The following is a 16083-nucleotide window of genomic DNA, read 5'->3' as shown; positions in this document are numbered from 1 at the left end:
CAGTTCAGCTCCGGAGACCCCCTTCTTTTCAAACCTATAATGAGAAAAACAATAGTGTAGTTTTTTTTGTTTGTTTTTTAACATTAACCCGTATTGCTGCTGTAAGCTGAATTGAAAAAATGATTTGAATGTACACCAGCATAAAACATACAGGGAGTGGAGAGTACGAACACAGCAAGCAAGGCCTAACTGCAAAAATAAGTAATATCAATTGCAGTATGACTCTTGTAAGAATGAGGTAAATACGATTTAGAACAATACGTACCCACTCCTGCAGAGACACGGTGACGGGATAAATGATGGGGAAGTTACCCACTGCCAAACAAGAGGTAAAAAACTAAGCGGCTTGGAATACCAACTGAAAAGGGAGGCAATATTTCGGGTGAAACACCCTTCTATCGCCCTGTTCCCACACGCCACTGTTGGACCATGGTACTTCCCTTTTAGCTCGGTTAGAAATAAATCTTTAATATGAAAACCTTAAAAAATTGCCCCATCAAAAATGTAGCAGACCCATGGTCCAATAGGGGCATGTGGGAACAGGAAAATAGAAGGGATTTTTCCCCAAAACGTTGCCCCCGTCCTCTGCAGTGAGTATTGCAAGCCCCTTAGTTTTTGTTACCTCCTGTTTGGTAGTGGGTAACTTTCTTGGTTTTATGAAGTTTCACTTCCTTCCCTCCTTCCCTCCCCCTCTCCGTCCCCCATCATCATCATCTTTCTCTCAGGTCACCGTGTCTCCACAGAAGTTGGCAAGTATTGTTCTAAATCTTATTTACCTCCTTATTGCAAGAGTTGTACTGCAACTGATATGACTTACTTTTGCCATTGGACCCTACTTGCTTTCTTTACACTCTCCACTCCCTGTATGTTTTATGCGTATGTCAATTCAAATCATTTTTTCCATTCGGCTTAATACTTTTTTTTCCCCCCGCGTGCTGTAGATCTCTGTCCTCATTCATTTCCGTTTCGTTGCAGTGAACCTGCTGGAAGCAAGCCGTTTCTTCCCAATTGCGGTCTTGATTCAGTCAATGACGGTGAGGGGCATTCCTCTGTGCAGAACGACTGGAAAATTCATGATAAACACCTCTGCAAAGTAAATGGCAGGAGCAAAAATCGGATGCAAGTGCGTTTAATGAAAGTACCTGCACAAAATGACCAAGCGCTTTACATGCACACTGCTCAAGTTCGAATGGTAAAATGCATATGAAATGTGTGCCTCAGCTTCACAAAATAGAGTAGTATTAAAAAGAAGAACTTTATGCTGCAGGCTTACCCTAATTCTTCTCATTGCTGCCACAATCTCAACTCGACTGTTGGGTCTTGGTACATCCAAACTGCCAATGTACTAAAAAAAAAAAAAACAAGACAAGAGAACAGAAGCAGTGAGTAGCAGGTATCAATAGCACATCTAAATAAGAAACTAAACGGCCATTTATTTATATTTCCTGACCTAAGACATCAGGGAAAAATAAATATACCCTGTGATATTGATGAATTCCAGTTTTTATAAAGACAAACAAAGCAGAAGTCATCCCAACTAGCAGCCACCTCCTGCCCCCTCTTCCGCCCCCCCCCTTCTTTTTACTGGGTTGAAACCAGGGGATCCTCCTGTGTTGAACTGGCCTAATTTCAGCTCCTGAACTGCCAAGTTCCTGAGATACTTACCATCGGTGCAGTCGCACAGCACACCATGCTTTTCCCCAAAACATTTGCCGGATTGCCGGGGGAAGAGTGCACAGCCTCTGTAAGTGCCCGTTACCTTCTCTCCGGCATCTCCTGTTCATGTCAGCGACATCACGTTGCCATGACGCCATGACATATGACGCTGCGACGTCGCAAAGATGAGGAGCAGGTGGAGATGCCTGAGAAGGTAAGAGGCCCCGCACTCTTCCCCTGAACCGAGCCACGCTAAATTCCAAGCTGGCCCTGCTTCCTGGTTTCTAAAGGGGATTTAAATAACGGTCCAATAGAAAGCCTAACTTTCTATTGGTAGGTCATAATATTACATGTTACTATGTAACATGACCGACCAATAGAAAGCCATAACCAATCATGTTGCTACTTCCTATCGGTCCGATATTTGGCAGCTTTTTTTGTTTCCCCTGGAGGGAGATGTAGACCCAGTAACTATCTCGGGAGCCAAGAGCAGAGGGCGTGACAATGGAGGGATACAAGACATACAACAACAAAAAACAAAGAAGCCCAGAGCTACATCCAATATGACAAAAATACACAGTGAAATACCTATATATTCTCTTGAAAAAGGGTCATTTAGTTTAACCCTTTGGCCACAGGTGTTGCTGATGTTGAAGGTAGCTTCTTCCCACTCCCTGAGCTGCCCAATGACCGTGCTAATGACTATATCCCAGTGTAAGGAGATGAATGGGACAGTAGTTCGTGTGACAGCTACAATGATATATATCTATATATATATATGTGTGCAGCCATCTTGGGGTATATAGAGTTGCCCACCACCATAGATCCAACTAAAAGATCTACAACTTCAATATTAGCAATATCATTTGTGATGCTATCCTTGCTCTTCTTGTGCTGTGGATTATGTTGGAGCGTTACACATAAATAATAATATCTTTGCTGTTAAAGAGGAACTCACCACGGTGTTTCTCTAAACCTACAAACCTGTACAAAACCCGCTTCCTTCTAAAACTTGTACCACCCATTCTGTTGAGGTGATTAATACACTGTGGAAATTGCCCCAACTTCTCACATTCCTTCTAATTCTTCCATCTTCAGTAATTATATTGGAATTGTAGTTACTTAGAAGTCACACACAATGGAAGCTCGTCGGCTTGTTTGAGTAGAAATCTGTAATCTAACATATTAATACCAGGCAGACATCAGGAATGAAAGTAACTTGTTTAACTTGAAAAATTATCAATACGGGCGTTGTGCGTGTGCCTATGAGGAGACAGGATAACCCTTAAAACAAAATTCAATTCACATCTTTCTACAAGCTTCTCTTGTGAAAAAGAAAAAATAACTAAAGCGGGGGTAAAAATTGCTTACATTGCCTGTTATAGGACTCTCACCGCTTCATCTTCAGTTCCAGGAGAGTGGGGGGAAAAAAGTCAATGACAGCTGACTGTTTTAATGGGAGCTGGTTCTTCTGAACACATTTCGATCAACTTACAGCAAATATGTCATGCTGTAAATACATCTTGCCTTCAGCTTTTAGGACCAAATTGCATATCCATCTTTTCATATGCAACCTATCATTTGTATGCTGGATCAATACTTTGCTGGTGTGCCCGCATGGTTATTAGAATTCAACTTGTACTATAATGCATGGATAGTTATATCATCATGCAAGAAGCACTAGTGGTTTATTAAAATAAATTTCGACATTTTCCAAAGGATAAATGGATCTACAAGATGAACACCTGGAATAGACAGTTATCAAGAAATCAGGTCAGGATAGGGAGTTTAGGTCCAGTTGGAAATGAGAGGTGGCCTTGCAGAATCTGGCATAACCTTCTTTTAAATGAATAGGCCTGACTCCTCCCCATAGCAGGTCGGGTTGTCCTGCTCCTGCACGTGAGATTTAAGTAGAGACGGATTTCTATGATTAAGCGAATGGTTAATAAAAGCAAAAAACCCACAGGGAGGAATATCCTATGCAATCACCAACACAAAAATGGCATTCAAATCTCAAGTAGGGTATAAGTAATCAGATAAGTGCTTAGGGATGGAGGTTTTCAAGTGAACAGCAGCCATGGCTCTCACATCAATTCGTGACCGTCATTTTCATCATGGTGCACACTTCAGAGGCTTAAGACTACATTTAAAGCAGCAGTATAATTCCATTCAATTATTTAATGGCACCATTAGGTTGGAAATTGTAGATAAAATAAGGCTCACACTCACATATATACTATAGCCGGGGTGCTCAAACTCAGCCGTCAAGGGCTACCAACAAGTCAGGTTTTAAGCCTATCCCTGCTTCAGTATAGGTGGCTCAATCAGTGATATCTTTAAAACCTGGCCTGTTGGTGGCCCTTGAGGACTCAGTTTGACCATCGCTTCCACAGGTGCTCTGAAAGTCCCGCGTAAGTGTTGGTGGCAGAGACACGGCACCCCGCGCTCTTCCCCACAACATTTAAACTGATTGCCGAGGGAGAGCGCCTCTGTAAGTGCCCCTTACCTGCTCTCCGGAGCCGGCACCTCCTCCTGAAATCATGTGACGCCGTGCTGCCATGACAACGGGATGTGGCAGGGAGTAGATGGGTGCTTTGGAGAAGGTAAGAGGCCCCACCTCAAAACCCCACTCCCTGCCAAACTCTCAGCCAGCCCTGGTTGGTGGATTCCGAATTATTGATGGGATACTTAATGGTAGCATTAATATATCAGTCCTGGCTTTCGACATTTATCAACGCATCTCGATAAAGCTCTACAGCCAGGGCTGAAACATTAATACCACAATAAAATATTCAACTAATAAAACGAGTTAGGCTAGGTGAGGTGGGCGTCCATCTGCTCCTGTGTGCCCTGCTCTCCATGTTATTACATTTAACCTTTAAACCAGGATTTAGTTTCCGTTCCTTCGTGTTTAATTAATAGTCAATTGACCGTGTTTGTGTGTGTGTGTATGTACATATGTGTAATATTTGACACCAACAGTTGCTTTGTTCTATTTAAAACCATCTACACTGCATATGTAATAAATTCTTTGTGTAGAGTTATTGGCTTGGTGCAGTCTGGTTGTTACTTCAGTAGCCCCGTTATTTTGGATTGAGGATCACACACTTCTGCAGCAGAACATGCCAAGTAAATGACGAGGATAAACCAGCCTCTGCAACCTGAACGATTAAGTGGCACAGTTCCCAAGACAAAGGCGGAGCCGACGATTGGGCGTCCCCACAGGGAAGCTGCAGAGCTGTACCTCTCCCAATTGTCCCGCTATCGTAACAGATGGTCAAGGACAATGGAGGGGCTACAAAGAATTCAAAGCTAAAACTACGATGGAGCTGCCTGCGTGTGAGGTCATCCCTTGTGATAGGCAACAATTAGGCTGGAAAAGGAGGCACCATGAACAATAAAGACTTACTAACCCTGCTGATGCTGGAGGGAACATACACTGTATTGTCCTGGAAACCAGAGTTCGGTACTCCTAGCTGGCCAGGAATAATAATTCCGAGATGCGGTTTTATGAGCTTTTAAGACCAAAAACCTACGTTTCCTGGATAAGGGCCATTTGTTGGTGATCTTGAAAGCTCGTGTAAACTTTTACAAACAAGCAGTTGGAGAAAGAACATTAGGTCTCTCTTATATTTGGGGGGGGGGGGAGGGCCTAAATTATACTTTTAATTGTAAGGAAAAGCAACTCAAGGGAAAAACAAATATTAAAATTGGTTTCAAGAACATGGTGGCAAATAAAGACCACTTCTGGGTACATTTGCATGTCTTAGACAAGTCTGCAACCCTGTCTGAGACATGCAAATATACCCACAAACTGTATTTTTATTTGCTGTGTAGTGGAGGGTGTCACTTTTTTTTTTACCCACCTTAACTTTTTGCATGTCTGGTTAATAACATGACAAAAAGGTTAAATCACACAGATACACAGATAGCCAGCAAGCTCTCAGAAACCCCCATAATGCGATATTATGGTCAGGCCTTGAAAGTGGCTCGCAGGCTTAGGCCCGGGCCATAGACGTGTGGGGAGAGCGGAGGCGCGCTAACGCTGAGGCTCGCCTGCTTCAGTCAGCGCGATTGCACGGACTTGCAGGCGAGCCAGCGTGCGCGGGGGGAGCCGGGGGAGGTGGTTTGGAGGCGGGGCAGTGACGTCGCTGGGCCAATCGCCCGCGACGCACTGACGTCAATGTCATGGCGCCGACGTCACGGCGCCGTGACGTTGACGCTGCTGTGCTGTGATTGGAGGTTTTCAGCCGACAGCGCGCTGAAAAACAGCTTGGCGCTCGGCTGAAACCTCCAAATCTTCAGCACGCCTGCGGACGCTCGCGTGAGCCCCCTCTCAAGGCATCCTCATTGAGGATGCAGGGGCTCAGCGCGGAGCGTCCGCACGCCTCAGCACGGCTGGTCAATCTATGGATGCAGCCTTATATGCTTTGGCCAAAGGGTCAACTAAATGACCCTTTTTCCAAGAGATATATAGGTATTTCACTGTGTATTTTTGTCACATTGGATGTTGCTCTGGACTTCTTTGTTTCTTGTTTTATACAAAAAGGTTAAATCCCCTAATTTGTATGTTATAGTTTCTTTCCTAAAAACTGATCTAAGTAAGGGCAAGCAAAGCGCTTGAGATTTCCTTTTCAGTTATTACTGACAACACACACTTCCAAAAATAAAGTTACACTTACAATCATTAAATGTTCTCCTTATTTGACTTACGGTTCTTATGGGTTATTCATGTTTAAAAAGGTCAGCAATGTATTTAGTTGCTGCTGTATCAATATATTTTTTTTGATCTGGGTACACAAATAAAAAAATATATGTCTGTGCAAGATCCCAAATGTTGAACTTGTTGAGATCAGTCTCCTTTCAAAACTTCTATCATGCTCTGTTTAATATCCTCTATGTGACCTGAATCAAATGTGCTATCTCCCCACCTTTCTGTGGCATTCTTTACGCAGGTACTCACCATGCCTGTACTGTTCCAACTTGAACCACTGCTGGGAGCTTGATATAAGAACAAATGTAATGCTGGTAGCTATTTTAAAATTCAGCTCTCACATCTCCTCTTTGTTACCGTTCCTTCGACATGTACCCATTTTAGGTTGTTGATGTTTCGATCTTTAACACACAACGTTGTTGGTTCAATTCACACCTCAGTCAGTCAGTCTCTCTCCCCCTCTGATCTCCTTTATTTTGCTGTGCTTTAGCTACTGGTTCATAAAAACAACAATAACTTTTTTTTAAAGTACAGGCGGGCCCCCTTAATGCAGCGTGTTTCGTTCTATGGACCCGCAGCAAAGCGAAAAATCGCCGGAAGGTGGAACCGGTGATTTTCGGTGTCTGCGCATGCGCGACCTCCGTTCTGCGCATACGCGACCTCGGCACACCCCCGTTCTGCGTGGAGGGAGACAAACTAGGCAGAAGCAGATCCATAAAGCAGCAATAAATTAGTTCTGTAGTAATAGATAGTGACCTTTTATTTTTAATTCAACACTTAATGCTATTTTTAATGAGTTTTAATACACTGAGCATCCTTTGATTTCTATAGCAGGTTTAGCCCACCTCCCCAGAAGTGCAAGATCTTTGCCACACCTTCCTGTTGGTGATAGTTTGTTGCAAATGTCCCCAGCTGTTTGAGCTGTAAACTGTAACAATAGATAATGTTACTTTAAGAATACATTGCAGCTGCTGAGTTACACCGACTGAAGGATTGATTGAAACTGAAAGGCAGCCATTATGTTAGGCACACAACCAGGATTTTTACAGATTTTTTTAACAGGAGCACCAAACGATTGCCAGTTTAGAGAAGAATGTAGAATGATACCTTGTCACACACTTTACATATACAAATAAGAAAAGAAAAAGTGGGGGTAGTATTGCTGCTTTAAAAACTGTTATTTAACGTTGTTCTATGATACTCCTTCAAACCATACCGCATATCCTGCCTGCAATAATGCATACACTGGCAATGACACAATCAGTTGCCTTTATACATAAACGGTTATAAGCCTAGTAGTACATTCCACCACGTTAGCTATAAATTCTGGAAGGCCTAGTTTAAATGTAAGGTTAAACATTAATAAAGTGGCTCCATTTATAATACCTTATCTTTCTAGAGCAAAAAAGCTTCCCTGAATAAGCCATAAATGTCAGTCCCTGTGATCTTTCTAGGCTGGGCCAAGTGGATTGTGAGATATGATTATTAATCATTGTCAGTCAACTGTGTTAAATTTGACATGACAGATTATTTCAAACAAATCGCTCTTTGTACAGTGCTTACAAATAACGCAGAGATGTCATTAGCCATCGTGAGTTTGGAAATTCAATAAGCACACCAGCAAAATGTGTTTTATTCTACGAAAAGCAGTATTATTGTTAAAGACAAAAACATATTTGTATACATTTTTAACTTGGGAGGTCTTTTCATTTGCTGCAGGAACAGGACCTATGATGGTTCTTCCCCTCTTACAGAGGTAAAAGGGTGGGCACACAGTGTAGTGTAGGACCTGCATTAATTTGGTTATACCTTGGCGTTGGTATGCAGGCTTATGATTCATTGGCCAAAGGGTTAACTAAATAACCAAATATTTATTATTATTATTGAAGTATTTTACTTTGTACTTTTTACCAAAAAAGATTGTATCCCCCTGAGGAAGGTCCCATTCTGTAGGACCGAAACGTTGGGTTTCTGGATGTATTTTTGCTTTCACTAATACACTTTGATTTTCAACATTGAGTGCTGTCTCTTATTTACCAATCCTTGGAATGGTAACGTATAACTACATTCTCTATATGGGACGTGCACCTGTGGCTTACCAGCACCTATTGGAGTGCCAACTGCCTTATCTGACTATATATATATATATATATATATATATATATATATATATATATATATATATATATATATATATATATATATATATATATATATATATATACACACACACACACACACACACACACACATACACACACAAAATTGGAATCAAATTCCAGCCAGTTTAGGCAAAACCTGAAAAAGTTTTTCAATACAAAACCAAAAACACAGAGTCAAGTAAACATTTCTTGTCATTTCTACTACATGGATCATAATAACCATGGGTATTTCACCATGTATGTGTATAAATAAAGTCCCTTATACATTAAAGGGCTTATTGTAAAATCAGCCGGCACACCCAATCTTGGATAAAATTCTCTGTTGACTTCAATGGGGAATTTCAACTGAAAAGGGCCCGATCGTCCCCTTTGGCTGACATAATATAAGCCCCATAATCTTTCTGTAACAGAAGACTGGTATAAGTTCTAATAAAAATCTTCTTTGCATGACACTTACATTCACAGTGCTATAAAATGCATTTGGCGTTAAATTCCTCATCCTTTCTGTGCATATTAATATGCTGTGTGCATATGAACATGTCCCTCTATAAAAGGGAGGTTATTAAGGTTTAATGATGTCTGGAATTTCTTTTATTCATCCATACGCTGCCACATTCTGCAGCTCGTATTATTCACTGGGGATTTGAACGGCTTTTACAATGGACACAGTAGAAAGGATATTCATAGAGTACAGAAATTCTGATGTAATCTTCCAGACAGACAGACATCATTTTCTTGTGGGGTAGGACAAGACATATGGTTTAACCATTATAGGGTTCTAATATAAAATACTCCTTTCATATTTAGTTGCCGATTCAGTGCCATGAAAGATCCTGGATGTTCGCCCCTCACAAGGGCAGAAAAAAAAACTATGGAAAAATAACACAAACATATATGCAATCAGGAGGTAGTTCTGATGAGACCAGGTCTGAATGTGCCAAATAGGGGACACTAAAATAAATTATTTTGAAAATTAGAGTCTAAAATGTATGTGCTTTTTCTACTTGCTAAACACAACAGCTAAGTGCCCTACAACAGTAGATTAGGTCTGCAGCTCCACCACATTGAAGTTTTTATATTATATTTTACTGTTATCAGTAGCTATGAGGCTTTTTTGGGAGTACAGTACCAATGATTATGGGCAACGTTGTAGTCATGACACTTTGAAAACTACATGAATAACACCTCTATACACAAATACTGTTTATAGCATGCATACTTATGGTTAACAAAGTTAGAGCACAATAGGAATTCTACAAAACACTCAATTCAGAATACACTAATAGCATGCCTCTGGCAACTGTACAAGACAACACAGTGTTTTTCTAATACGTAAATTCTCTGAAACAGTTCTTCACATCCAAGTCTTCTCTCTTCCAGTAATGAACAAACCAACCCTTAATGAGTTGTTTGCTTCATCCATGAATCATACTCCCACAGTGGTGGTTACAATGCATTACTGGGAGCAATGGCTCCAAACCGTACCCACCATGGAGATCACGGCACGAATCTGTGTTTTGGGAACTGTGTGGTTGGGAGAACATGCAGAGTTAATTTAACCCTGATAGTGTTAATAGGGTACCATACATGATATGCTCTGTGTTTGCAGCATACTAACAGCACTTTCCAGTCATTTGAGTATCTAAACAATCACATCCCCTTTATCGTTGGCCAATGGGAATCACCCTCCATGGTGTGATTTTTAACCAGAAGTGCCGCGGTCTATTGTCTATACTCTAAATAATTGAGTTTTGACTTGTCTGCAAATTAACCCAGCAAAGACCAACCTGAACACAACGTGTTCATCACAAGCTGTTCTTTTCCAAAACTACAGCTTGTGGAAGAAGTGTGTGAGCAAATCCAATTACTGCATGCAAATACTAACTATACATTCTTGGCAGTGATACTAATATTTATGCACGCTTCACTACATTCCACACTAGACTTTACAAGTTTCATGTGGGATTCTGTGTGGTGTTCAATTTCCAACTTTCCTCTTTACAATAGACCATTTAATACTATTTATGATATCAATGCCGTCTTTAGCAATCAATATTTTTCAGTGAAACATTCTTTTCTTTTTTTAACGCCATAGCATTGCCATTCATCCCAACAAATGCACAGCCACTTCCATAAACTCTGGTCTATGCATTACTCCTCCTAGTAGGAGAGTCGGATAGTACAAGGCCTTGTACTTGTTAACATTTTTCCAGCTGCAAATATTATCACTTCCCTCTGGGAAGCATCTTGGCTGGTACATCCAACAGTGGAAAGGCTGGCAGCTATTTTTAAAGAGAGTTTCTTAATTTGTCCATTGGGACAGTGTATATTTACAGGGCAAATTGGGTATGACAGTGAATGATGCAATGAAGTGTCAGAGCAAATACACCTGCAGAGGATACACAGAAGAAACTGAGCTCTATCTGCATTCAGTATTGAGAAAAAATGAAAATAATTTATTCAGTCAACGTTTTGGTGTCTTATATTCACACCTTCATCCGGAACTGAGTATAAGACACCGAAATGTTGACAGGTTATTTTCAGTTTTTCCCTAGACTGGTGTGCATGTAGCTTCCTCTTTATCCAGTTGTTGCTGCAGACCACAGTATCTGCACTTAGCAAAAAAATGACCTGTGAAGCCATTGTGAAGTGTGCATTCTCCCCGTTTCAACGCTATAGGCCTTCAACATCTTGCAAGCCCATCAGGGAATGAAATGGTTAAACATACCCACCAACTGCACCCACTTAGCAGGTACACTACATGTACAGTGGCACCTAATAAACAGGAAGGGTTTTGTGTGTGGTAAACTGCATAGATTAGGACCGGGCCGCTCAACTCCAGTCCTCAAGCTCCCAACAGGTCAGGTTTTCAGGATATCCCCGCTTCAGCACAGGTGACAATCAGTTCCTGCATCAGCACAGGTGGCTCAGTCAAAGACTGAGAGTCAACTGTTCTGAAGCAGGGATATCCTGAAAATCAGTTTTCAGACCTGTTAGGGGGGGCTTGAGAAAGGGAGTTGAGCACCCCACCCCATAGTTAGGGGACCTCCATAGGGATTTCTTGGAAGAACCTCAATCCAGGCATCCAGCAAAAGTAGAGGAACCAATGTTGTACCTATTTTTATGTGCAAAATGTTGGAGAGTCCATAACACGAATAACACGAAATGGAAATAATTGCCTTTATAATTTACAAGGGAAAAACAAACAAACAATAACTTGACACATTAATACAAGCTTTACTGATTAGTTACACTCAACTATTTGAAATGTGAGTTCTTTGTTTTCACCAACTGTTGCCTTATATCTGTAGTTCCCTATATTACTGTGAAGCATTGTGTACACAGCACTATTCAATGTAAAATATATTAGCAACGGTGCTTTACATATAGTTTAGCAACATTGTCCCTATATCATCACATGAAAGCACAGCTTAACCATCAGACTTATTTACTTTTATAATAAAATACTGTAGTAGTATTGAAAAAAAAAACTCTTACACATACACACACTAAAATATATTGTATATGAAGAGTATGAAATCATGAAATTATTAACATAAGCTCATTAATAATATATCAGTGATAAGAAAATCGCCATAACAAAAACTTCAATGCAAGCCTTATTGACTCAGATGTAGGATTTGAATGATCCAGTATGTATACAGTAAATCTACCTACACACGATCAGCATAAAGTAGTAACAAATCCACCTCCCGCAGCCACCAGATCCCTCACTTACTGGTTGGGCTGTAACCGCACCGCATGCTGTACTAAGGAAATAGAGCCAGGGATAAGAAAACTTAGCAATCAGCTAGATCCCTTATTTACTTAGGTGTATATGTCACACTTCGTGCACTGTACACGGTCAGCACTGCACGTAATTGGAATAAATGACCAAGAAGATCCCTAGTGTTACTACAGTATATCCTTATGGCAAAGCACTGTGCCCACACTTTAGATCCCTTGCTTGGATGCAGTTTCCCTGATATTGTATGTGGGGCTGCGAGCCTCCCAACAGAACACTTCGGCTGGAAGCTCCTTGGGGCAAAGGTCTGACCCCTGCGGCAGTGAATGGGGTAACGTTGGGTGCTACCCATCCCCATCTCACTTGCTGGTGATCTTTCCACCCCCTTTGATCTCACCTTGGCCTGGAAATGAATCCCATGCTGGAAGGCTTCCTCGTTGTGCAGGGGGACCCTGGAGTCACAGCCATCATCCACCAAATTGTACCTGTTCCTGGCTGGCATTTTCAAATGGGTCGGTTCCAGCCCTCTTTGGAGGGAGAGAAGGGGAGAGGGTGAAGGGGAGAGAGAGAGGGGGGAGAGAGACAAGGGGGGGAGAGGAGAGGGAGGGGGGGGAGAGAGAGAGAGGGGGGGGAGAGAGAGAGAGGGGGGGAGAGAGAGAGGGGGGGAGAGAGAGAGGGGGGGGAGAGAGAGAGGGGGGGAGAGAGAGAGGGGGGGGAGAGAGAGAGGCGGGGAGAGAGAGAGAGAGGGGGGGAGAGAGAGAGAGAGAGGGGGGGAGAGAGAGAGAGAGAGGGGGGGAGAGAGAGAGAGAGAGGGGGGGAGAGAGAGAGAGGGGGGGGGAGAGAGAAGGGGGTAGTGCACTAATCCCACTCCTCTCCCCCAGGGGCGCAAGGACAAGGGAGCAGGCAGGGCATCCTGGTCAGGTGCAGGGACCTCGGTGCTGCTGCTTCTCTGTGCGTCTCGTGAGCTGGCGCTGCTGGGAGCGCTGTGTCCCGCCCGGCTCAGCTGGCTGCAGGGATTTGAATGAAAGTCCCCCCCAGCTGCTCCACACCAGCAAGCGATTGGCTGAAAGTTTAATCACGTGCTGCGAAGAGACCAATCCCTTGAGGGCAGTGGGTGTCCAAACCCGCTGTAGGGTGACCAGGTGGCTGCATTTGAGCCCCCCCCCCCTCTGTTAACTCTTCTGCTGTCAGAGGGGGTTGCCAACTAATTCACTGTTGTGCAATCATCTTTGGCAGGGAAGGGGGTCACAAACAGATCCCCAACATCAATTAGAAAAGTAGGTTGGTAATTAAAAGTGTCAGAGCCATTGTAAATCACCCCATGGAGTGAGAGAGAGAGACCAGCAGCGCATTATTGTGCATTGTGGACCCCATTGCACAGTGCTGGGATTGATGGCAAAGATAAAGCACCCATTGCTAATCCTTGCACAGGGATACTATGTGTCCATCCGGTGCAACATTCCAATCTGGCTGCAGGATCTGAGTGGCTGGGAGCTGGGTCCCTTTGTGTCCCTTTGTCCTTCCCTCCCTCCTCTTCCTGTGTCCCTGCTGTGTGCTGATGCTGGACACCTCGCTGCCGCCTCATCTAGTGGCCAAGAGAAAACTGGCTGGGAGGGATCAGCAGGTTCTTCAGGAAATGAGAGACACACTTGATCATCTTTCCCTCTCAATAAGAAGGTGTGTAACTCACAGGGTGCCAGCAGCACATTCCCAAAGCATTGCAAGCACCTCAGGCAGTGAAAAGGTACATGCAGAAGTGCTGAACACCAACAAATAACTCATTGTACCTTTATAATTCAATAAAAAATTTATATGCATTAATGACAACCAACCCATTAATTTACAGATCAGTTTAATTCCACTGTTAATCACCGCTACTCACAAGCACAGTATTACTTACATATACATACTGTGTATATATATATATATATATATATATATATATATATATATATTTTTTTTTTTTATATATTTATATGGAATATTTAAACACACCCAAGAACGGAAAACATTTGAACTCAGAATGATAAGACTCTTTGACACCAAAACAAGAGGACTTAATGCGGATATGGGGTTTTTCACACACTATCACAATTGTCTGTAATTATCCTGTCTGCTTCTCTGCCCATGTTCTTATCCACAACTCCCGTCCCCCCCACAGCATCCCCTTCCTCCTCCATGCTGTTACTTGTCACCTTCTTCAAACATCCCTTTCTCACCTACCTTATCTAAATCTCTGTTTTTTTCTGCTTTCCTAACCTCTGTTTTAGCCATAGATTCCTCTGTAAATCAGTATTGCCGACCTGACGAAGAGAGGAGAACTCTCGAAAGCTTGTCCTATGACTTAAATTGTTAGTCCAAATAAAAAGGTATCACCTAATACTGAAGTACATATACATGTACATTTTATACTGTTTCTGATAAGTCCTGTGAGAGCCTGCTTGTTCCTAGATATATTGTATTACACTCCTATAGACATATGAACCTATTTATTATGTTTTGAAGCTTCTTCCCCGCACTGGAGAAGATTTTAGTCCCATATCATTTAATGGAGCTAATCTCTTCTCCAGCTCAGGGAAGATGGCTTCACAGCATTTGGCCATCGATAAAGATTGTATTAGAATAATTTTCAAATGGAATTCTCCTTGTGCGGACAATTGTAGTTCTAATATTGAGCCTGTTAATTACAGTTCAATAACTCTTAACATTCACTTTCCTTTAGCAGGGGAAACATAGTATATTTAAATATTTCTAATACCTTGGTTTTTTTAAAATATATTTACTTAAGTTTAACCGACCCACTCACCCAGGTTACAAATATACTGTTTATGTCTCTATGTAGTATATATACATGAACAGATGAACCAGCACACTCCAAATAAAATTCAATTAATGGTGATTTGTTTGCAGGATCGACGTTTCCTGATCTGAAAAAAAAAGTCCCATTGATGACCGAAACATAAATTCTGCAAATAAATCACAGTTAATTGAATTTTATTTGGAGTGTGCTGGTTCATCTGTCCACGTAACTACTTTATTTAACCCAGAGGTATTGTATTGTATGTCTTTATTTATATAGCGCCATTAATGTACATAGTGCTTCACAGTGGTGGGCATCTCCAGTCCCCAAAGGGCTACACACAGGCCAGGATTTCAGGGTATCCCTGCCTCAGCACAGGTGGCTTGTCTTCAACTAAGTCACTGATTGAGCTACCTGTACTGAAGCAGGGATATCCTGAAAGCCTGACCTGTTGAGGACTGGAGCTGGTGACCCCCGATTTAATTGCTGCAGCTCATTTCAGCTATGGTTAAGGTGTGTGATGCCCTGCAGACAGTGTGTATATATATTAGTTTTTTTTGTATATAAAAAAAAAAAAAAGTGCCGGTACTCGGCCACAGTCAGCTTTACCAGGACTAGAGTGTCCTCTGGAATGCGGCCTTGTGCGACACCCCCTCTCCCTCCCACACCCCCACCTCCCTCCCCAATATACACTAAGCCCCCCCAATACACATTAAAAAAACCATCTTCCCAATACACGTACTAATCTCCCAATACACATAATAACCCCCTCCCCTAATACACAACCCCCAATACACAATCCACCTCCCCCAATAACTAACACACACCAGTCACTTATCTTAGAAACCTGGTGCTTGACACATACTGTATGCCTAAATCTTTCTGTCCTCTGCTGCCTCATTCTATTACTACAGCCATTACCAGCCCCAGAATAATAAAGGAATGCTTATTATTCTGCCAATACAGTAGCTTGTGCTTTATAAACTCCATTACTAATGGGGAGGTT

At 42.1% G+C, this 16083-nt stretch overlaps 1 protein-coding gene across 1 annotated transcript in view; it reads right to left on the bottom strand.

Annotated features, from left to right (window-relative positions):
* The window catches only part of LOC142472149 (carboxyl-terminal PDZ ligand of neuronal nitric oxide synthase protein-like), an 84026-nt gene extending 71164 nt beyond the window's left edge, over positions 1-12862 (bottom strand). The window contains exons 1-2 of the mRNA XM_075578982.1: positions 12675-12862; positions 1274-1345 (exon numbers count right to left, since the gene is read on the bottom strand). Coding sequence (XP_075435097.1) covers positions 1274-1345; positions 12675-12779 — 177 coding nt within the window. The 5' untranslated portion in view covers positions 12780-12862. The remainder of the gene's footprint in view (positions 1-1273; positions 1346-12674) is intronic.
* Positions 12863-16083: the final 3221 nt, after the last annotated feature.

This window comes from Ascaphus truei, chromosome 21, assembly GCF_040206685.1.
Source record: "Ascaphus truei isolate aAscTru1 chromosome 21, aAscTru1.hap1, whole genome shotgun sequence".
NCBI lineage: Eukaryota > Metazoa > Chordata > Amphibia > Anura > Ascaphidae > Ascaphus > Ascaphus truei.
This window is presented reverse-complemented; position numbering and strand designations above follow the sequence as displayed.